Genomic DNA, 22,512 nt, shown 5'->3' on the forward strand with positions numbered 1-22,512 from the left:
CTCCTCACTACCTATTACAGTTTTGAAGGCCATAAAATGCCAAGATGGCACAAAACCCCCACAAATGACCCCATTTTAGAAAGTACACACCCCAAGCTATTTGCTGAGAGGCATGTTGAGTTCATGGAATATTTTATATTTTGCCACAAGTTGCGGGAAAATTACAAACTTTTTTTTTTTTTCACAAAGTTGTCACTAAATGATATATTGCTCACGCATGCCATGGGCATATGTGAAATGACACCCCAAAATAAATTCTGCTGCTTCTCCTGAGTACGGGGATACCACATATGTGGGACTTTTTGGGAGCCTAGCCGCGTACGGGGCCCCGAAAACCAAGCACCGCCTTCAGGCTTTCTAAGGGCGTTACAGTTTTGAAGGCCATAAAATGCCAAGATGGCACAAACCCCCCCCAAATGACCCCATTTTGGAAAGTAGACACCCCTAAATTTAGGGGTACACTAGTGAGACTAGGTAATAAATGGCGGGTGCCCTGAAACTATAAAAAAATAACTAACCAACCAGCGTCACCTGTAACAGTTATATGGTGATCACTGGTGAAAGGGTTAACTAGGGGGCAATCAGGGGGCTTTATGCGGTAGTATATGGGGGTCCCTGGCGCTATAAAAAGCTGCGGCGAACCTAAATACCTACCTGCCTAACTAGCGTCACCTGTGACACTAATACGGCGATCAGAAAAATGATCGCTTATTAGGCTGGGTTCACACTGGAGCGATGCGGAAACGCCGCGAATCCGCGGCGGGTTCCCGCATCGCATGCCTCCCGGCGGCAGTTCACACTGCCCTATGCGAACTGCTGGGAGTGTCAGTGAAATGTTACTGACACCCCCAGATCAGTTCGCATATCGCAGTGCGATCTGCAAACTCGGATCGCATGGTGTGAACACCCATGCGATCCGATTCTGCTGCGGGCCAAAAAAAGGGTCCCGTGCGAATTTGCGGCGGGTGTGGCGGGTGCGGCGAATGGCTGAACTCGAATCGCACAGAGATCGGATGTGATTTGCACTGCAGTGCGAATCACATTCGTTCTCATAAACCGCTGCAATGTGAACCCAGCCTTAGTGACACTGGCGACGGGGGGTGATCACGGGGTTAAACCTTTATTGGGGGGGTTAGGGGGGTACATTAGAACTAAAGGGGGCTAACCCTAACTGCCCTAACAGTTATTACAGTCACAAATGACACCAATGCAAAAAAAAATAAAAAAAATGACATTGGTGTCACTGTGACTGGGGGGCAGGGGTAATTGGGGGGGTGATCGGGGGGGTGTGAGTGTGCCTGGCATGTTCTACTGTGTGTGTAGAGTGTTGGTGCAACTCACCGATCCGCTCTCCTCCGTGTCGGAACGAAAAATACCGACACGGAGGAGAGAATACATCACTTCCTCTCCTGTGTTTACATTACAGGAGAGGAAGTGATGTCATGGGGGATTACTATTCGTCGGGAGCGATCGCGAGGGGGTGGCCATGAATGAATGGCCGCCCCCTCGTCCCGGATCGCTCCCGGACGAAAACCGACCGCCGCAGGCACCGGGCGGGGGCCCGGTCGGGCCCCCGACCCGCGGGAGGCAAGGGACGTACATGTAAGCCCTTATGCCTGCCCGTGCCATTCTGCCGACGTACATCGGCGTGCGGCGGTCGGCAACTGGTTAAGGAGGGTAGGATTTAAAGCGGTAGTAAACCCGCAAATTATTTTTTTTTTTAACACCTGCAAAGCAAAAAGGCATAATGAGCTAGTATGCACGGCATACTAGCTCATTATGAAATACTTACCTTAGAACGAGGCCCCGACATCTGGCCTGATCCACGCCGAAGGAGCTGACATTGGCGTTTCTTCCGGGTGCTGTGAGTGGCCGGAGCCGCGATATCGTCACTCCCGCGCATGCGCGTGGGAGATTTCATTCCGGCCGGTCGGCCACTGACGGATTTTCAGGCCGAGAATCCCCTTGTGCGCATGCGCGCGCATACCGAGGGGAATATCTCCTAAACCGTACAGGTTTATGAGATATTTTTTTTACCTACAGGTAAGCCTTATTATAGGCTTTCCTGTAGGTAAAAGTTAAAAAATTGAGTATACAACCACTTTAAAGTGGTTGTAAAGGCACAAAAAAAAAAAAAAAACCTGTGTGCAGCAGCTCCCCCAGCCCCCATGATGCTAACCTGAGCCCTCTCACGTTTCAGTAATGTCCACTAGTCTTGCCTCTCTGGGGACTTGCACTCCTGATTGGCTTTTGGCAGCAGCAGTGAGCCAACCAGGAGATGGAGCGGACGGGGCAGAGTCTTGGCTCCGTGTGTGAATGGACACAGCCGTGGGTCGGGAACAGGACTGCTTAGGCGCCCCCACAGCAAGCTGCTTGCTGCAGGGGCACCCGACAGGAGGGAGGAGCGCCAGCGTGGGACCAGAGAAGGTGGAGTATCTGGGCTGCTCTATGCAAAACCACTGAACAGAGCAGGCAAGTATAACATTTTTGTTTAAAAAAAAAAAGAAAAAGAAAAACAAGGCTTTAATATATCTATATTAGGGAGGAGCGACATACTGACGTCACCACGTTCACGCTAGTCCTGGAGTAATGGGCTGCAATTGAGAGCCAGCCGGCTCCGCGTTTTAACTGCATGATTTTGTTAGGCTAAATGTAAGTGCAATACTTTTTATCTAATAAAAAAAAAAAAAATCACCAAAAGATTTTTATAGTATGGAAGCTTTTATTTTCTCATGGGGATTATCTGGCAAAATGTACCTGTGAATGACAACATCTGAGAAGACGCTGGGACCATTTCTTCATATTTTAAAGGTACGGGCTGGGTATTAAGCTAGAAAACGTGTGCGATCTCTTGCAATAGGAGATCAACAGGAGTCGGTAAGCGGCAGTGTGTGTAAAAGGTGGAAGTTTCAGCTTTTCTCCTCAATTCCTGGGATTACTGTGTGTTAATTTCACATTGGAGATCTACCATCAACTGAATGGACTGCTTATAGTGTGCGGATTGATTACATTTTATCCACGATATTCACTTTATAGGAGTTTAGTACGATCAATTTATAAAGGAAAATATAGCGCAACTTAGTATTGAAAGTTGTTGATTAATGTGTGTATATCTCACAGGAAGTTGAAGCTGGTTTTCCAAAATCGATTTAAAATATTTTACTTTAATCATTTCACTGATTTTTCATGTAACTTTATGACAGCACAGTCATTTTTAATATATCAGCTTAAATTGACAAGCTCTCTGAGATGGGAGATGTGCATCGGGGTAGGTTGCTATAAATATATAGATCGTTCGACTGCTAAACTATTCACAGGCAACCTCTGCATGTTTGGGGAGGGGGAATGTGCTGCACACCTTTCCTCCAATCAGCTGTCTCACAATGTCTAGCAATAATCCACTTCTACAGATGTATGAGGAAGTAAAACTTATGTAGGGAGATTTGTTTCATCTCTGTATCATCTGAGGCTGTTCACTTCACTGGGTATATGTGAGGGTTTAAGTATCAAAACGAGGGGCACTAAAACATAACACTAACCAGTTCAATATAGTACAAAAATAATAATAACATTGAAAATTAATTTTACGTGCAAATTATGCAAAAAGTGACATAAAGTGCTTTAAATTGATCAAATTACTAAAGTGCAAAAAAATAAATTATATTATATATATATATATATATATACATATACATATATATATATATATATATACACACACACACATATACACACACACATACATACATCCATACATACATACACACAAAGAACTAATATGTACGTGCAATGACCGTGACCATAAATCACCGTCATATAGCTATTAGTCCAAATTCAATCTACTGTGTAAGCCCCTGTACACACGGTCTGAGATTTCCACAACCAAATCCGTCGGATTTTGCCCGTCGGATCTTGTCCGAAACTGTTGCATACACACGGTCGGACTAAGTAGTCGAAAAATCCGATCTTTCAGAACGTGATGACGTCATTTCGTTACGATGGGACTACGTTCAGGCTAGTAGCCAATAGCTTTGATGTAGGAATTTGATCTGAGCATGCGTGGCACTTGGTCCGATCAAAATTCTCTACACATGATCGGAGTATGTCCGATCGAACCAGTTGGTCGGGAAATATTTCCAACATGTTGGAAAATTGGGTCCGATGGAATTAGTCCAGGGGTTGACAAATTTGTTTGGAATCTGGGAGCCAGCTAAAAAAGTTAGGAGCCAGGTCCGTGACGGCGATCTGGACCTGTCCCTGGCCTGACATGGAGACAAGTGAGGGGAAGATAGCCTCCAGCCCCCCACATATGAGATCACCTCTCATTGGACACACCGCTTGAGTGCTAAATGGCTGCTGTGATTGGCCATTTAGCATGATCTGTGATTTGCTGTATCCAAGGGACACGGCCAACACAGAACTTCCCCGATGTGCGCCCATGGCGGCGTTCAGAGGGGAAGTAAACAGGAGGATGTCCAGGGACGCCCTCCCGGCAATTGGTGTCCGTGCTGTAGACATCTTTTGTCTATAGCGCGGGCACGAAGTGGTTAACAAAAGAATGTGACTTTTATTTCCGCCATGTTCCCGCTTCTTAACGTCATATCCCCGCTAAGGGTTAGATCAGGTCCGCCTGAAAAACTGACAGGTGAACCTGATCAGACAGCCCTTGTGAAAGGGGTCAAGCAGGGAGGATTACAAATAATATTTTTTTTTTTCCCTTAATTAAAATATTTTTTTTTACTTTTTACAAAAAAAAAAAATAATAATAATTAAATATATATATATATATATATATATATATATATATATATATATATATATATATATATATATATATATATATATATATATATATATATATATATATATATATATATATATATATATATAATATTTAATTATTATTATTTTTTTTTTTTTTGTAAAAAGTAAAAAAAATTATTTTAATTAGGGGAAGGAAATGGGCGGGCAGTGAAAAACAGTCAGGGAGCTTCACTCCATTAGGAATTATCATTATTGGAATAGGGTGTAATTTCTACATCCACCACAAGATGGCGCCAGACTACCGAAAGATTTTAGTAGGCCGCAAAGCCGCGGCCTCAATTACTGGCCGGCGCGGCACGATGGAATTGCGCGGCGGAGTTCGGGGTCCAAATGGAGACAGGATACCCCAGCAGCGTTGCCCCAGTCGCCAGGACACGAAATCTAGGCGCAAATGCGACCTGGCGACCGGGGTTTGTCGAGCCCTGAATTAGTCCGATGCATACCACACACAGTCGGATTATCCGACAACACGGTCCGATAGGACACATTCCGACGGATTCTCCGACCGTGTGTACAAGGGCTAACAGTCCTCGAATGTGTATTAAATGGAAACACCAACGTGCAGCTCCAACTTCCACCAAAAGATATCTGTGAACCACCTTCATCGCGAATAAACAAGCTGCCGCTTACCAGAACTCAATGGTCCCTTATTACAGGGGACCACACAGCATGTTTATAGCCACAGTCGAGGGTAAGGATATGGACACAACAGAACTCTTAAAATTGATTCAAAATATCCACCACAAGGGGCCATACTTGTGTTCCAATGATATACCAGAACTCCCACGTATTGATCCACAGTGAATGAAAAATGCGGCCAAATTCCCAAAATAAAAATAGACTCACATAGCATAAAACTTTTATATTTAAATTTTCTAGTATTTAAAAATGCGCACTTACATAAAAAAAGAATATATCCAGCATAACAAACGAGCCGGCCGGCCTCGCTACACAGCCCGTGGCTTCCAGGACCTAGCGTAAAACGGTGACGTCAGAACGTCGCTCCTCCCTACGCGTTTCATCAATAGGACGTAGTCACAGGGCACAGGCGGCATTCTGACGCACGGCAATATATACAAAGAAAAACAACCACGTCTGAGTCCTGGGCCGCGGACGTCTAAGGAGCCATCTTAACTCAGGGAAAAGTCAACTCACCAGAATATAAATGTGGGAAAGGAACAAATAGGCAGCTAATATCCTTCTACATATACCGCACACATACCAATATTATCGCAACATCCTCAAACATATACAGCAATGGTGCTGGGATGTCAATAGACTTCACAAAAAAAAAAACAACTTAAAAATGTATAAAAATTATATAGTTACAGAATAAAAAAAATATTTTAAATGGCATGATGCAACATAGTGCCCCTAGGCGTGTTAAATTATTAATTATCATGAATTCACTCTTATTTAATTAAATCTAGAATGAGAATTATACATTATAAACATCAAATTTTATGAAATATAGAATATAAAAATAAATGTAAATACACAGTATTAAATACTAAATCATAAAAGTAACACATGTCACTGAAACACAAATTTTTGTCCTTTTTTTTCCCACACAAATAGAGCTTTCTTTTGGTGGTATTTAATCACCGCTAGGTTTTTTATTTTTTGTGCTATAAAAGAAAAAAAAAGACTGAAAATTCTATAAAAAAGTGAATTTTTCTTTGTTTGTTATAAAATTTAGCAGATTATTAATTTTTCTTCATAAATTTTGGCCAAAATTTATACCACTACATATCTTTGGTAAAAATAAGTACAAATTGGTGGATATTATTTGGTCTTTGTGAAAGTTATATAGTCCACAAGCTATGGTGCCAATATCTGAAAATTGATCACACCTGAAGTACTGACGGCCTATTTCAATTCTTGAGACCCTAACATGCCATAAAAGTACAAATACCCCCCAAATGACCCCTTTTTGGAAAGAAGACACTCCAAGGTATTTAGTAAGAGGCATAATGAGTTTTTTTGAAGTTGTCATTTTTTCCCACAATTCTTTGCAAAATCAAGATTTTTTTCACTTTTTTTTTTTTTTCACAAAATTGTCATAATATCAGTTTATTTCTCACACACAACATATGCATACCACAAGTTACACCCCAAAACACATTTTGCTATTACTCCCGAGTATGGCAATACCACATGTGTGAGACTTTTACACAGCATGGCCACATACAGTGGCCCAACATGCAGGGAGCGCCATCAGGCGTTCTGGAGCACCCAGGACAATTCTGACATTTCTCTCCTACATGTAAAAATAATCATTTATTTGCTAGAAAATTACATAGAACCCCAAAACATTATATATGTTTTTTTTTAGCAAACACCCTGGAGAATACAATGGTAGTCGTTGTAACTATCTCACACGGTATTTGCGCAGCAATTTTTCGAACGCTTTAAAAAAAAAAAAAAAACCCCACAGTAAAGTTAGCCCAATTTTTGCATAGTGTGAAAGATGAAGTTACGCCGAGTAAATAGATACCTAACATGTCACTCTTCAAAATTGCACACGCTCGTGGAATGGCGCCAAACGTCGCTACTTAAAAAATCCCCATAGGCGATTCTTTAAACTTTTTTACTGGTTACATGTTTTGAGTTACAGAGGAGGTCTAGGGCTAGAATTATTGAACACAGTTTTCATATGTGGGCGGGACTTGCATATGCGTTCGCTTCTGCATGCGAGCACATGGGGACAGGGGCGCTTTAAAAAAAAAAAAAAAAAATTTTATTGTTCATTTTACTTTATTTTAGTTTGACATTTTTTTCCCCCAAAAATAAAATTTTTGATCACTTTTATTCCTATTACAAGGAATGTAAACATCCCTTGTAATAGGAATATGGCATGACAGGTCCTCTTTACAGGGAGATCTGGTGTCAATAAGACGACCACATCTCACCTCTAGGCCGGGAAGCCTGAAATAAAAAAAAATAAAAAAGAAGAGAAGATTCTGGCTTTGATCGTATTGGCAAGTCGGTAGAAGCACCGGAGGGCGGTGGGACGTCTATGGCTGGGTATTGCAGGGTATCACCGATTATGGCTGGGTATCTCCGGGTATGGCAATTTATGGCTGAGTACTGGCTGGTATTGTACTGCAGAGTACTGGCTGGTATTGTACTGCAGAGTACTGGCTGGTATTGTACTGCAGAGTACTGGCTGGTATTGTACTGCAGAGTACTGGCTGGTATTGTACTGCAGAGTACTGGCTGGTATTGTACTGCAGAGTACTGGCTGGTATTGTACTGCAGAGTACTGGCTGGTATTGTACTGCAGAGTACTGGCTGGTATTGTACTGCAGAGTACTGGCAGGGAATTGAGGGGTTAAATTCGGTGAGCAGCGATGTGGGCACTGCAGATGCAGCCCACAGCGCTGCTGACACCGATCTCTTCCCCATCCGCTGTACCGATCGGTAGAGAGAGAGGAGACGCCGGTTTGTTCACAAGTGATCACTCCGTCATTTGACGGAGCGATCACGTGGTAAACGGCCGCGATGAGCGGCCATTTACCGTGATCCGGTCATGGATGCTCTCGAGTGCCTGCCCCAGGGGGTGCGCGAGAGTGGAATTCTGGGAGGATGTCATGACGGCCTCCCAGAGTTAACAACCGCCCCATAGCCGAATGACGGCTACAGGGCGGTTTCTTAAGTGGTTAATCCATATAGAGTGTAATATTTAACCCTATGCACCCAAGACATTTCTAGTTTGGAAATACTCCTTGCCAGATTACTGCCCCTCCAATGGGGCCTAAATTTATCGATCCCTAAAAAGATGGAGTCAGTGGGGTCCCTATTATGGGCTATAAGATAGTGCTTTGAAACGGAATGTTTGGTAAACCCTCTGCATATATTATTAATATGCTCATTAAGGCGAACCTGTAGTGGGTGCTTAGTCCAGCCCACATACTGTAGGCCGCAAGGACATTGGAGCATATATACTACCCCTGTGGAGGAGCACGTAATAAAAGGCTCAATAGAAAAACTCTGATGTGCACGTAGATATAAAAGAATGGGTCCTTCTTGTCCTACAACCATTAGAGCACAAACTTGACATTTTGACATATCCAGTGAGCTCAGAAAATAAATTTGATACCACTGCAGGGGGATTTAAAACGTTTGGGCCAACTTATCTTTTTGGGGCCGCTCGCCCCTAAAAATGACTTAGGGCTTCTCTGGTAAAATGGATTTTAAAACCCTGTCGCTCTTCAGAATATGCCAATGTTTATTAATTATATGTTTCACTTTGGAATGCTGGCAGGAAAAACCTGTGATGAAAGGGTTACGACTGGTCTCCTGTCCTTGGTCATTAGGTTTTTCCCTCAATAGGCCATCTCGATCTACTTTAACCAAGTCCAGAGTACTATCCAAGAACTCCTGGGAATATCCCTTATCCAGAAATCTTTGTGCAAGTACCTGGGATTGAACAAGAAACATATCTTGATCCATACAGTTACGTTTCAATCTCAGGTATTGACTCTTGGGCACGGATCGTAACCAAAAGGCATGATGACAGCTGTCATTTGGGATAAACGCATTTAGATCTATAGGTTTAAAGTATGTGGAGGGGACAAAAAATCAATAAAAATCTCCACAAATTGAAATGGTAGAATCTAAAAAAAATGTATTGACTCCGAAACTCACTTCGTAGTCTAAATGTATGCCCCTATCATTTGTATTGAGAGAATGCATAAAATCCTTCAGCTCATCCTCACCTCCATCCCATAGGAGGAGGATGTCGTCTATATACCGATGCTGTTAAACTTCCAGCTTTGCCATACCCATATCCTGCCAATCGGGGCAGTGATTTGAATAATTATCAGGGAAGAGGTGGGTACAACTACCAAGGGAGCCCTCCCCCATTTCGCCAACATGAAGGAAACCAACAACAATATTATCAGGGACCCCCCCGTGTTCGAGGACATGGGCACGTTCAGGGCTCTTTCACTTATCGAGGTCGGAGCCCATATTCCCATGGCTCAAACTCCTATGGTCAGTCTGATAAGCGGGCCCAGACTCGTCCATATGACTCTACATTAGGGCATTCCAATTCATATGGTGACCATTCAATTGTTCACTATGATGATTATCATTACATATAATACAATAGCTTTGTCCCTTTGGGGGTCTTCAATGAAGAACCCCAACAATCTACTTCGAGTAGAGGGAATAATGTTGGGACCCCTGGAGGCTACTATGGTTTTAACCATGGTAACTACCGTGAGGACAGTCAAGTACAAGGACAACAAAATTGGGGGTTTCCCGGCCAAATCAAGGAACAAAAAGAGTTGTAGAATTAAGAGTGTTACCTTATGGATTAGTATTAATTTAATACTGTGAATTAAAAAAAAAATGTATATTCTTTATTTCATTAAATTTGATGTTTATAATGTATAATTATCATTCTAGATTTAATTAAATAAGAGTGAATTAATGATAATTAATAATTTAGAATGCCTAGGTGCACTATGTTGCATCATGCCATTCAAAATATTTTTTCATTTTGCAATTCTAGAATTATTATTTTTTTGTTTAGTCTATTGACATCCCAGTACCATTGCCGTATATGTTTGAGGATGTTGCGATAACATTGGTATTTGTGCGGTATACGAAGAAGGATAATAGCCGCCCATTTGTTCCTTTCCCACATTTCCCCCCCCCCCCCCCCCCCCCGAGTTAAGATGGCTCCTTAGACATCCACGGCCCGGGACTCAAACCGAGGCATGGTTGTTTTTCCTTGTATATATTGCGGTGCGTCAGAACACCGCCTGTGCCGACGTCCTATTGATGATGAAACGTGTAGGGAGGAGGAGCGACGTTCTGACGTCACTGTTGTACGCTAGGTCCCGGAAGCCACGGGCTGTGTAGCGAGGCCGGCCGGCTCGCTTGTTATGCTGGATATATTTGTTTTTTACGCAAGTGCGCATTTTTAAATACTAGAGAATTGAAGTATAAAAAGGTTTTATGCTATGCGAGTCTATTTTTATTTTGGTAATTCGGCCACATTTTTCAGTCACTGTGGATCAATACATGGGAGTTCTGGTATATCAGTGGAACCCAAGTAGGGCCCCTTGTGGTGGATATTTTGAATCAACTTTAAGAGTTCTGCTGTGTCCATATCCTTACCCTCAACTGTGGTTATAAACACGCTGTGTGGTCCCCTGTAATAAGGGACTAGGGATGAGCCGAACACCCCCCCGAGTTCGGTTCGCACCAGAACCTTCGAATGAACCGAAAATTCGTACGAACTTTAGAACCCCATTAAAGTCTATGGGTCTCGAACGTTCGAAATCAACATCAGTTTTTTGGGAGCAGTGATTTTAATGCTGATTAAAGTGAAAAAAAAAAATAAAAAATAAGTGAAATATTCCTTTATACATAGTGCCGGGGGTGTCTATAGTATGCCTGTGAAGTGGCACGTGTTTCCTGTGTTTAGAACAGTCCCTGCACAAAATGACATTTAAACAGAAAAAGTCATTTAAAACTGCTTGCATTTTAATGTAATGTCTGGTTCCGGCAATATGGATGAAAATTATTGAGAAAAATGGCATGGGTAGCCGCCCCGCCCATTACCAGCCCCTTCGGGTCTTTCATGGATATTAAGGGGAACCCCGTACCCAAATTAAAAAAAAGGAAAGGTGTGGGGCCCCAGGCCCTATATACTCAGAACAGCAGTATGCAGGCGGTGCAAACAAGACAGGAACAGTGTAGATTTGTTGTGTTAAGTAGAATCTGTTTGTAATTTTGAACTGGTACATTTTTAAAAAGTGTAGTTCCAGTCAAAAAAATATATTTTTAAGCTTTTTGGAAAACATAGGGAAGGGTTATCACCCCTGTATAAATTTTTTTGGCCGTCCATCTTTTTTCATCTCCCTTCCTGTTGTCTCCTTTGGTTTGCAAGTAGGAGACGTTTGTAAGTTGGATGTTTGAAAGTAGGGGCCTGCCCTATATGCTCTGCAGAAATGTGGGCCTAAGGTGTTGGTGTTGCCACAACACTGTAAGCCCTCAAAGTGACTCTTGGTGGGCGCTGGAGTGCCCTGCTGTGAATGATTATATCAAGAATTGTAATTACATGCCATTGTTGAACAGTGGTAGAAAAATTGGGCCTTTGGTGGTTGTGGTGCCACAACACTAAGTCTCACAGTTACTCTCGGTGGGCGCAGGAACGGGCCCTGCTGTGAAATATTATATCAAGAATTGTAATTACATGCACCTGTTAAACAGGTGCTGAAAAATTGGGCCTTAAGCACTGGTGCCATGACACTGCAACCTCTCCCAGATACTCTAGTTGGAGTGCAGGAATGAGCCCTGCTGCAAAGCATTGCATCAAAAATTGTAATTACATGCCCATGTTAAACAGGGGCTGAAAATTTGGCCTTAGCCACTGGTGGCGTCACCCAGAACCAAAAATGTTCTTCCAAGCTATCAGCAGGATCATTGAGGAAGAGGATAGTCAGTCAACATAACAGGACAGTCACTCAGCATCAGCATAGGCAGTCTTGAAGTTATGCGACATTTCAAAAAAAAATATTCTGTTACATCAGCTTCAGGTGCTTGGTAGCTGGTGGTGATCCAAGACCGATTCATTATGAAGGTCAGTTTGTCAGGAAAGGCTGGCTGGGGACAGTGGTCCGTCACCTGCGTGCGCGCCTGCGGGTGCCTGGGCGTGTCTGTGCGGGTGCGCACGTTCGCGGTCACGCGCACGGTTACCGGCGCCAGGCGGCCTATTTAAACCCAGTTCTCCCTTCAGATCTTGCTGCTTGATCTACAGCGTTCCTGAGACTATTGTCTGAATCTGACCTGTTCGTGCATTGACCCGGCCTGACCTGTGACCTTACCTGCCTTCTGCCTGCCTCGGACCTCCGGCTTGTCTATGACTCTGCATCTGTCATCCTCTGGTCCATCCGTGCTCATCTGTTACCAACCCAGCCTGTTCCACGTTCCCGCCTCTGCCTGCTGCATCTGTTCCTGTACTGACTGTCTGGTTTGACCCGGCTTGCTCGACTCTTCTGTGTGCCTGCCCCTGAGCGATCTACCTGTTCCTGTTGGTCTCCTGCTGTCTACTGGTTCCTGTCCGCTGCCACCGAGTTCTGCTTGTCCAGCTACAGTTCCTGAACTCAGCCTGATCCATCCTCCGGCTGCTGAACCCGACAGGCACTCGCGCTACCTTTGACTCCTGTGCCTCCTGTCACCATCAGGGGCCATGAGTCGGGGATGCAAGAGAGGTCTCCTTCTGCATTCCGGGCTCACCACTAGGTACGTGACACAGTTGATCAACCGAGTCAGTGAACAGGCGCACCCTGTGATTGGTTACAAAGCCTCCAGCAGCACTGAAGGTGCGTTTCGAAAGAACGCTGGATGCAGGACAGGCCAGTAGCTCAATTGCATACTGTGCAAGCTCTGGCCAGTGATCCATCCTCAAGACCCAGTAAGCCAGAGGATTTTCAGTGGGAAAGGTGTCCAAGTCTGACCTTGCCCCTAGGTATTCCTGCACCATGTAAATCAGACGCTGGCGATGGTTGCTTGAACTGATCAAACCTTGGGGCTGCAGACTAAAAAAAATTGTCTGAACGCATCGGTCAGACGGCCACCTTCTCCACCGCTCCTTCTGTGACTGACCGAAGTCTCAGCAACACGTTGTCCAGGACCAGGAGTTTGTAACCTCCCAGTCTCTGGGAACGTGTTACACAGACCTTTCTGCAAGGCCTCCCGGAGAGGTCTCTTCCTCTGCTCCCTCTGCGACAGCAAGATAAGGTCCGCAACCTTACCCTTGTACCGTGGACCAAGGAGAGTGGAGAGCCAATAATGGTCCCTCTCCTTGATCCGAAGAATACAAGGATCCTTCCGCAGGCTTTGCAGGATCAGGGAGGCCATGCAGCGTAGGTTAGCTGAGGCATTCGGTCCGGAGTCCTCTGGGTCACTAAAGACAACGTGATTCGCAGCCACGTACAAGTCCATGGGTTTCTTGGGACTCTAAATCATCCCTAAAAGACTAATGATGCAGAGTGCCAGGCTCCACCTCCATGCTGACACAATCCTCCTCCTCCTCGTCCTCTTCCTGTGTGATGGGTGGCACAGCAGGAACACTGTCTGGATAAAGGGGGCCTTGAGAGGCAAGGAAGTCCTCCTCTTCCTGCCTCTGTTCTGCCTCAAGTGCCCTGTCCATTATTCCACACAGCGTATGCTCCAAGAGGTGGACAAGAGGTACAGTGTCACTGATGCATGCACTGTCACCATCCTCATGGCCTCCTCAAATGGCGACAGGACAGTGCATGCATCCCTGATCATGCCCCACTGGTGTGGTGAAAAAAAACTGAGCTCCCCTGACCATGTCCTGGTGCTGCACAGGTACTCATTGATGGCCCTCTGCTGCATGTGCAGCCTCTGCAGCATGGCCAACGTTGAGTTCCACCTGGTGGGCATGTCACATATAAGGCAGGTCTTGGGCAGGTTCAACTCATTTTGGAGCTCAGCCAGCCGAGCACTGGCATTATATGATTGGCGGAAATGCATACAGACTTTCCTGGCCTGCCTCAGGACATCCTGTAAGCCCGGGTACCTGCCCAAGAACCACTGCACCACCAGGTTAAGGACGTGAGCTACACAGGGCACATGGGTCAGTTGTCCCTGTCGGAGGGCGGAGAGGAGGTTGGTGCCATTGTCGCAAACCACCATTCCTGGCTTAAGCTGGCATTGCGTCAACCACCTCTCGGCCTGCCCCTGCAGAGCTGACAAAATATCTGCCCCAGTGTGGCTCCTGTCCCCCAAACAAACCAGCGCAAGCATGGCATGGTATCTTTTTGCCTGCGTACTTGCGTAGCCCCTTGAACACCTACGGAGCACTGCTGGTTCCGAGGACAAAGCACTGGAAGAGGCCATGGAGGAAGAAGGGGAGGAGGTGGAGGAGAGAGGTGTGTCACAACCAGTAGTAGCATTTTGGAGGCGTGGTGGTGGAACAAACTCCAACACTACTGCACCTTGTCCTGCATCCTTCCCAGCTGCCAGAAGAGTGACCCAATGGGCCATGAAAGATAGGCAACGTCCCTGTCCATGCCTGCTGGACCATGAGTCAGCGGTAATATGCACCTTACCGCTGACCGCCCTGTCCAGCAAGGCATGGACATTGCCTTCCACATGCCAGTAGAGAGCTGGAATCGCCTTCAATGAGAAAAAGTGGCATTTGGGAACCTGCCACTGAGGAACCGCACATTGCACAAACTCACGGAAGGGGGCTGAGTCTACCAACTGAAAAGGCAGCAGTTGAAGTGCTAGCAATTTAGCCAAGCTAGCATTCAACCGCTGGGCATGTGGATGGCTGGGAGTGAACTTCTTTCGAAAGTTCCGGCAGCTGGGGCAGGGAAATTTGTCTGCTACAATCGGACGTCGGTGTACTGCTAGCAGAGTGCCCACAAGTACTTGGCTGTGACACACCTAATTCTACACCTTCATTCCTCTCAGCGCAGGTTTCAGAAAGTACTGAAGGTCTAGTGGGGTTGGAGATCCCAGCTGATGAGAAGCAAGGAGAGGTCCGCTTTGTTCTTTGGTGTGGGTCTTTAAGGTACGCTTGCCAACGAGCTGCATGGCAGGCCAACATATGTCTGGTCAAGCACGTGGTGCCCATATGTAGTAAATAGCAGTGTCGCGATCTGATGCACTCATCTCAAAAAAAGGCCCACACCAAAGAACTTTTGGAATAACGCGCAGAGGCAGCGCCCTGCACAGGCAGAGCTCTGCGGTGTGATTCAGTTGGTGTGCTGCCCTTAAGCTGGCCCCTAGAGGGCATCCTGCCTCGTTGGAGATGTGCCACCTCCTCTTCCTCCTCTCAGGCACCCACGTGGAGTCAGTGACCTCATCATGCCCTCCCTCTTCATCACTGGAGCAAACCTAGCAGTATGCTGCAGCTGGTGGAACATGACTGCCAGATTGCTGTTCTTCTTGAGCATCCACTCTCTCTGCGCTCACACTACTGCCTCCCTCTAGCTAGGCATCATCATCAGAGGCTTCAAAACGCTGGGCATCCTCCTGGAGAATGTACCCAACACTGTGCTCAAACAGTTCGGGGGGACTCCTCAGGAGAACATGGTGGGTCTAGGGAAGGCGTGACTGATGACATTAAGACGAGGGAAGAGGACGCATTGGCAGCTGCTTTGCTAGTACCCTGAGCCTGGGTGAGAGAGGATGAGGAGGATGAGGAGGGCTTGGTCATCCACTCTACCAAGTCTTCGGCATGATGCGGCTCAATGCGTCCAGCTGCCGAAATGAAGGATAAGCGTGTCCCATGGCCACGTGCTGATGACGATGCACCACGTCGACCAGCACTGTTGTCTCTAGACACAGAGCCTGCTTGCCCTCTTTTATTGGCTCGTGACTGTCTGCCTCTCCTTGTTGGCCTTCCAGACATCAGACACCAGCAATTGGGGTAGCTTTAGGTGCACACTGAGCAGATGACACAGTACAGCGACTGTAATTACTGCAGCTGTCTGCCTATGTTACAGAAACAGAACACCAGCAGTAAGGGGTAGCTTCAGGTGTATACCGTGCAGGAGGCACACAACACCAACTGAAGAAGCGCTAGGTTCCCAAGCAACAAAGACACTGTCCCTGCCTATCATGCCCTTTCCCTGACCGCCGCAACACACTACACAAGGCCGCCTCGCTGGCGGCCTTATATAGTGTGGGGGCGTGTACTAAACCCCACTGAGCATCCTGCCTGTGGCCAATTATGGCTCTCCTCGCTGCCGGGGCTGTGATTGGCCAAGCATGTGGGGTCAAAGTGCATGCTTGGCCAATCATGAGCCAGCAATGCACTGCGATGGCGCAATGCATTGTGGGCCATGAGCGCCAAACAAATATGGCGCAAACGGCCCACAAAGTTCTGTATTTGCTGAACAGGCAAACAGCCGGTGTTCGAGTCGAACACCGAGCTCATCCCTATAAAAGGACCATTGAGTTCTGGTTAGCAGCAGTAATAGATTTATATTATTTCGGCCCTTCAGCTGTGGTGAAACTACAAAACCCATCATGCCTTTGCCTCTAGGAATCATGCCTGTGATTGTTAGGGTCTTGCAATGTCTCATGGAACTTGTAGTTTCAAAACAGCTGGAGGGCAGAGGTTGCCTACCCCTGCACCACACCCTTTCGAAATATCAAAGCCATGGCTGGCAAGGTTTGTCCAATGTTGACTGGGTATTGGTGAGGGTACACAAAAAGGAAAAAAAAAAAAAGTTTATCGTTGACCATTATCCAATTCAGTTTGTGTAACATAGTCGAACGAGAATGTTGACTGGTTACAACATCTAGCTATAGCTATGGCTATGGGCTAGAGGGGGTGGAGCAAGTACCTGGTTTTAGCAAGTACCCGCTCCCACTACTTCTCGTATCGTCTAGGCCAGTGGTTCTGAAAATTTGGCCTGTTAGTGGGTCCTGAGGGCAGGAGTTAAGTATTACCTTGGGGAGATGCAGACTAGAATACTGCAATTACTCAGAAGCAAGTGATATCACCTGTGATGCATTTCAGTTAGCTAGTTGAGAACCACTGGTCTAGGCCATCTGAGCATAAAATCCCCCCCCCCCCCAATCACAGGTTCCAGAAGACTGTGGGACCATTTACAAAGTGAGCAGCTGGCTGTGAAGCCACAAGGAGTCACTGCCGGCTACACACAGTTAGGGTGCCGGGGACCAAAGACAGGGGGGGGGGGGGTGTCTGCTTATTAAAAAAAAAAAAAGTCAGCAGCTACAATTTTTGTAAATGCTGACTTTTAATTTTCACATACCTGACTGAAGCTTCCATGCTTCTCCTAAGACTTTGATCACTGTATTACAGAAGAAATCAGATTTCCCTTTCCGAAAGGCATAAATAAAGCACTACTTTTATTTGTTGAATGCAATGCAGATGTTAAATAAAGCCAAAATACTTCAGTACCAATACAGACCAATTAATATATATGCTTCAATTTCACAACATGACAGATTCCATAAAATAAAGCAAAGAAAAATAAATGTAAAAAAGTGTTATTATACAGTAATATTTCATAAGAGGTCAGCTCAATCCACAACAAAAGCAGGCAGTCAAAGCCTCATTTATCAATGAGTCTCTAATAAGAACTGTCTGCACTGCCCCACAGCAAAAATCAGACTTAAACATCCATTCTCCAACTGTCCTTTTCTAGGGCATGTTTGAATACGATTAAAGGCTACAGGGCACAATGTTCCTTGTCCAAGTCTTTCCACAGATGTCTGTCACTGCAGTCCTGAAATAAGCAATTCAGATGCCCTAGATGTCCTAGAAACAAGAATATAAAAATGACTCACCCAGCCTCAGTGCTTCTGGGAAGATCTAGTATTCCTCCATATATGAAATGCATGAGGACTGTCATATCTGCTTGTTTCACACTAAAGGGTGAAAACGTTTAGAATATTAAAAAGGTTGAACTGCAGGCTGTTAACAAAAAAACATCAATGAATGCAGGCATTTAATAAAAATCAGTCATGTATCAAAATTCAGCTAGTACATATACCTGAATTTGCCTTGATTACAGCCTCCAGTATTCCCCTGCACAACAGAGGGAGGGACAGTACTTGGGATCAATCAGCAGACATATGTGCTGCCAAGGAGCATGCCAACAAAAGGAACGAGCAGAGGAATGACCTCCGCAGTCTGTAGCTACTCCTTCACTGTCCAATCACAGGCTGGCGCTTTACTGCAGAAAGTCAAGTCACAAGCCTGGCTGTACAGTTAGAACTATTATAGCATCTCTATTTAATACAGTAAGTAAAATATGAAAGTTATGCCAAAACTGCTTTTATAAAGGCTACAAAATGCACTATACATTTTCTAAAATGTACGCAAAGTATTGCAAAATAATTTAGAGTGAACTTACTTGTGAATCTGGATGAGGTCTTGTGAGGTCTCAACCCAACATCCACTCAGCATAGCAGCAAAATAACTGGACCTAGCACACAGGATAGCCCTGGGGATAGTTAGAACAAAAAATCCATGATGTAGAGGATTATTTTTTTCTTTTTGCAGATGGAACACATTGTCAGAATTCTCACATCATTCATACTAGCCAAGTAGGTGAAATGGAGACCATTAGTCCAAATCATTGTAAAAAAAAAAAAAAAAAAAAAAAAAAAAAAAAAGCAGAGAGCTAGAGACAACAGATCCAGAATGTTGTTAGCCAAGATCCTACTTCCTGGTAGAGGATAGCCAAGTTTGTTCTCCATGTAGCCACCCTCTCTTGCCCATCCTGAGCTGGACTACGAGATGTGTAGTGTGCATATAGCAGTGTACATGACCACAACTAATGTGCCTGCTTGTTTCAAACAAGCATGAAGAGGGAAAGGAGAGGTCTGGAAGCTCAATGGAGGACATCACCTATGCTGAATAACCTATTTTCAGCCTGCCCTGCTCTGGTCATGCGATCTCATATCAGTCAGGTGTGACTGTGTACAGCGATGGACAGGAGTGGCGACATTACCCGTGGACTCCCATGTCCCTGCAGTCGTGGAGTAATCTCTACTATCCCCTGCAGCCACCACTGGCTGACATAGTGGAGCCAAATCACATGACCAGAGTGGGCTGAAAATAGGTATATTACTTTTTTTTTCTTTCTAAAAAAGAGTTTTAATTACATTTTTAATCATTTAAAGCAAACTCCCCCATCCACCTATGTCTCTATGCTTTATTTTGCTAAGAAATAGATTTGAAAACCGCCCCTAGCATTTCTGCCTGTGACCACCTTGAGTCACAGCAGATTATTCATGTAGCATTTACTTCCTGGAATCCATCTGCCCTTAGCACAGGCACTGAGATAGGAAGGTGTGCTCCTGTGTATATCACACCCAATTTTGTCAAACACATATATACATGTATGTATACACACACACACACACACACACACACACACACACGTCCCTTAGAACATCTTGTGACAAAAACGCGTGCAAGCCAGATTTGCACCCAGTGTGCTTGTGGAGCTGGCTGGAACACGCCATTAAGTGGTTTTACCTGAGTGCCAGGAATAGGTATGGAAAACATGGTCATTAGATTTCTTTACATTTTAAGGTGGCATTAGATAAAAAGGAATTTTATACTATGGTGTCCCCCTCTTGTATGTGATGTAAAAGAAAAAATGTAAGCACTGTGGAGTCAAATTGAGATTGGCATGTGCACACACACGTGCGTATACTTTTTCCACTGAAGTGGGCTACGGACACCATATTTGAAGAAAATAAATAGAACACAGTGTTGTGGAACACATTGTACAAGAGTGACACAAGTAGAAGACTGGATTTTTTTGGGCATTTATGGTGTTGATTTGCCACATGATGTACTGAGTAGTGGATTATGTACACAAGTTTAAACACAAGTAAATATGATATACTTTCTGATCCATTTACTAATGCTAGCAGCATTACAATAAAAAAAAAAAAAAAATTAAAAAAAAAGTTCCGCTTACCGGTAACGTCTTTTCCTGTAGTCTTTCAGGACAGCCACTAACAGAGATAGTCTCCTCCTCTTCCTCTAGGAAACATTGCGCCAGCCCATAAATTCTTAATTCCCCTGCCTGACCTCAGTTCTTTCAAGATCACCTCCGGCCAGCTGGGGAGACACAAGAACATGTTAACATACACACAAATATCATTGTCATGCTGCGTTCTGGTCTTTAACAAGACCCCCCCCCCCCCAAAGCTTCGGGTGGGTAACTAGGGCTGTCCTGAAAAACTACAGGAAAAAAAGACGTTACCGGTAAGCGCAACTTTAATTTTCCCTTATCGTCATTCAGGACAGCCACTATGAGAGGATAAAGCGAGCACTTACCAACTAGGGTGGGACTACGGCTTGCAGAACCTTCCAACCAAAGGTCTGCTCACTTGCCGACACCAGGTCCACTCTGTAATGCTTTAGAAAGGTGGAGTAGCTGGACCATGTTGCTGCCTTGCAGATTTGTTCTGGCGTTGCTCCAGCCCTCTCTGCCTGAGACGTTGCCATGGCTCTGGTGGAGTGTGCCTTGATACCCGTAGGGATCTCTTTCCCTGCTAATGTATAAGCCTGCGCAATGGTTACATAGTTAGTCAGGTTGAAAAAGGACACAAGTCCATCCAGTTCAACCTTAAAAACAAATAAATAAAATAAAAAAAAAATAATCGTACAATCCAAATACCCAATTTTATGCCCACAATTGATCCAGAGGAAGGCGAAAAAAAACCCCAGCAGAGCATGCTCCAATTTGCTACAGCAGGGGGAAAAAATTCCTTCCTGATCCCCCCCAGAGGCAATCGGATTTTCCCTGGATCAACTTTACCTAGGTTAGTACCCAGTTATATTATGTACATTCAGGAAAGTATCCAGGCCTTTCTTAAAGCAATCTACTGAGCTGGCCAGAACCACCTCTGGCGGGAGTCTATTCCACATTTTCACAGCTCTAACTGTGAAGAAACCTTTCCATACTTGAAGATGAAATCTTTTCCTCTAGACGTAAAGAGTGCCCCCGTGTCCTCTGGGTTGTCCGTACAGAGAACAACTCAACACCAAGTTCACTATATGGACCCCTAATATATTTGAACATGTTGATCATATCCCCCCTTATTCTCCTCTTCTCAAGAGTGAATAAATTTAGTTCCTCTAATCTCTCCTCATAGCTGAGCTCCTCCATGCCTCTTATCAGTTTGGTTGCCCTTCTCTGCACCTTTCTCCAGTTCCCCGATATCCTTTTTGAGAACTGGTGCCCAAAACTGAACTGCATATTCCAGGTGATGTCTTACTAAATGATTTGAACAGGGGCAAAATTATATCTCTTTCTCTGGAGTCCATACCTCTCTTAATACAAGAAAGGACTTTGCTCGCTTTGGAAACATTAGCTTGGCATTGCATGCTATTATTGAGCTTATGATCTACCAAAACCCCCAGATCCTTCTCCACTATGGATCCCCCCAGTTGTACTCCCCCTAGCATGTATGATGCATGCATATTCTTAGCCCCCAAGTGCATAACTTTACATTTATCAACATTAAACCTCATCTGCCACATAGTCGCCCAATTAGACAGTGTATTGAGGTCGGCTTGTAAATTGGAGACATCCTGTAAGAACGTTATTCCACTGCATATCTTGGTGTCATCTGCAAAGACAGAAATGTTACTTTTGATCCCAGACCCAATATCATTTATAAAGATGTTAAAAAGTAAGGGTCCCAGCACTGAACCTTGGGGTACACCTCTGATAACCTTAGACCATTCAGAGTAAGAATCATTAATCACTACTCTCTGAATTCTGTATTTTAGCCAATTTTCTATCCATTTCCAAACCTGTAGACTTTACCTTGCACATGAGCCGTCTGGCAATAGTGCGACGAGATGCTCTGCAACCTTTTCTGGCACCGGAAAATAAAACAAATAAAGAGTCTGACTTCCTCACTGACCTAGTCAGCTCCAGGTATTGTAGGACACTTCTCCTTACATCCAGAAAATTAAATTTCCATTCCTTCACCTAAGGGGTTGGGACAAAATGAAGGTAGAACTACCTCCTGGCTTCTGTGAAACCCCGAAGCCACCTTGTGCAAAAAAACCTGGATCAGCCCTGAGAACTATCCGGTCTGGAAAAATAACACAAAAAGAACGTCTAATAGATAAAGCTTCAATCTCGCCGACTATCCTGGCAGTTGTTACTGCAACTAAAAATA

General features: G+C 44.8%; 1 protein-coding gene across 2 annotated transcripts in view; it reads right to left on the reverse strand.

The window, feature by feature from the left end:
• Nucleotides 1-22,512, reverse strand: part of BTBD8 (BTB domain containing 8) — a 172,865-nt gene that overhangs the window by 110,619 nt on the left and 39,734 nt on the right. Inside the window, exons 1-3 of one of the 2 annotated variants that reach the window (XM_077452922.1) lie at nt 20,292-20,522; nt 18,711-18,800; nt 18,142-18,222 (exon numbers count right to left, since the gene is read on the reverse strand). In XM_077452922.1, coding sequence (XP_077309048.1) covers nt 18,142-18,222; nt 18,711-18,763 — 134 coding nt within the window. In that variant the 5' untranslated portion in view covers nt 18,764-18,800; nt 20,292-20,522. Of the gene's footprint in view, nt 1-18,141; nt 18,223-18,710; nt 18,801-20,291; nt 20,523-22,512 lie in introns of those variants that run through there. The other variant, XM_077452921.1, reaches the window with a different exon arrangement.

The sequence above is a fragment of the Lithobates pipiens genome, unplaced genomic scaffold (assembly GCF_037356315.1).
Source record: "Lithobates pipiens isolate NorthernLeopardFrog02 unplaced genomic scaffold, aLitPip1_a1.2 Scaffold_23, whole genome shotgun sequence".
Classification (NCBI taxonomy): Eukaryota; Metazoa; Chordata; class Amphibia; order Anura; family Ranidae; genus Lithobates; species Lithobates pipiens.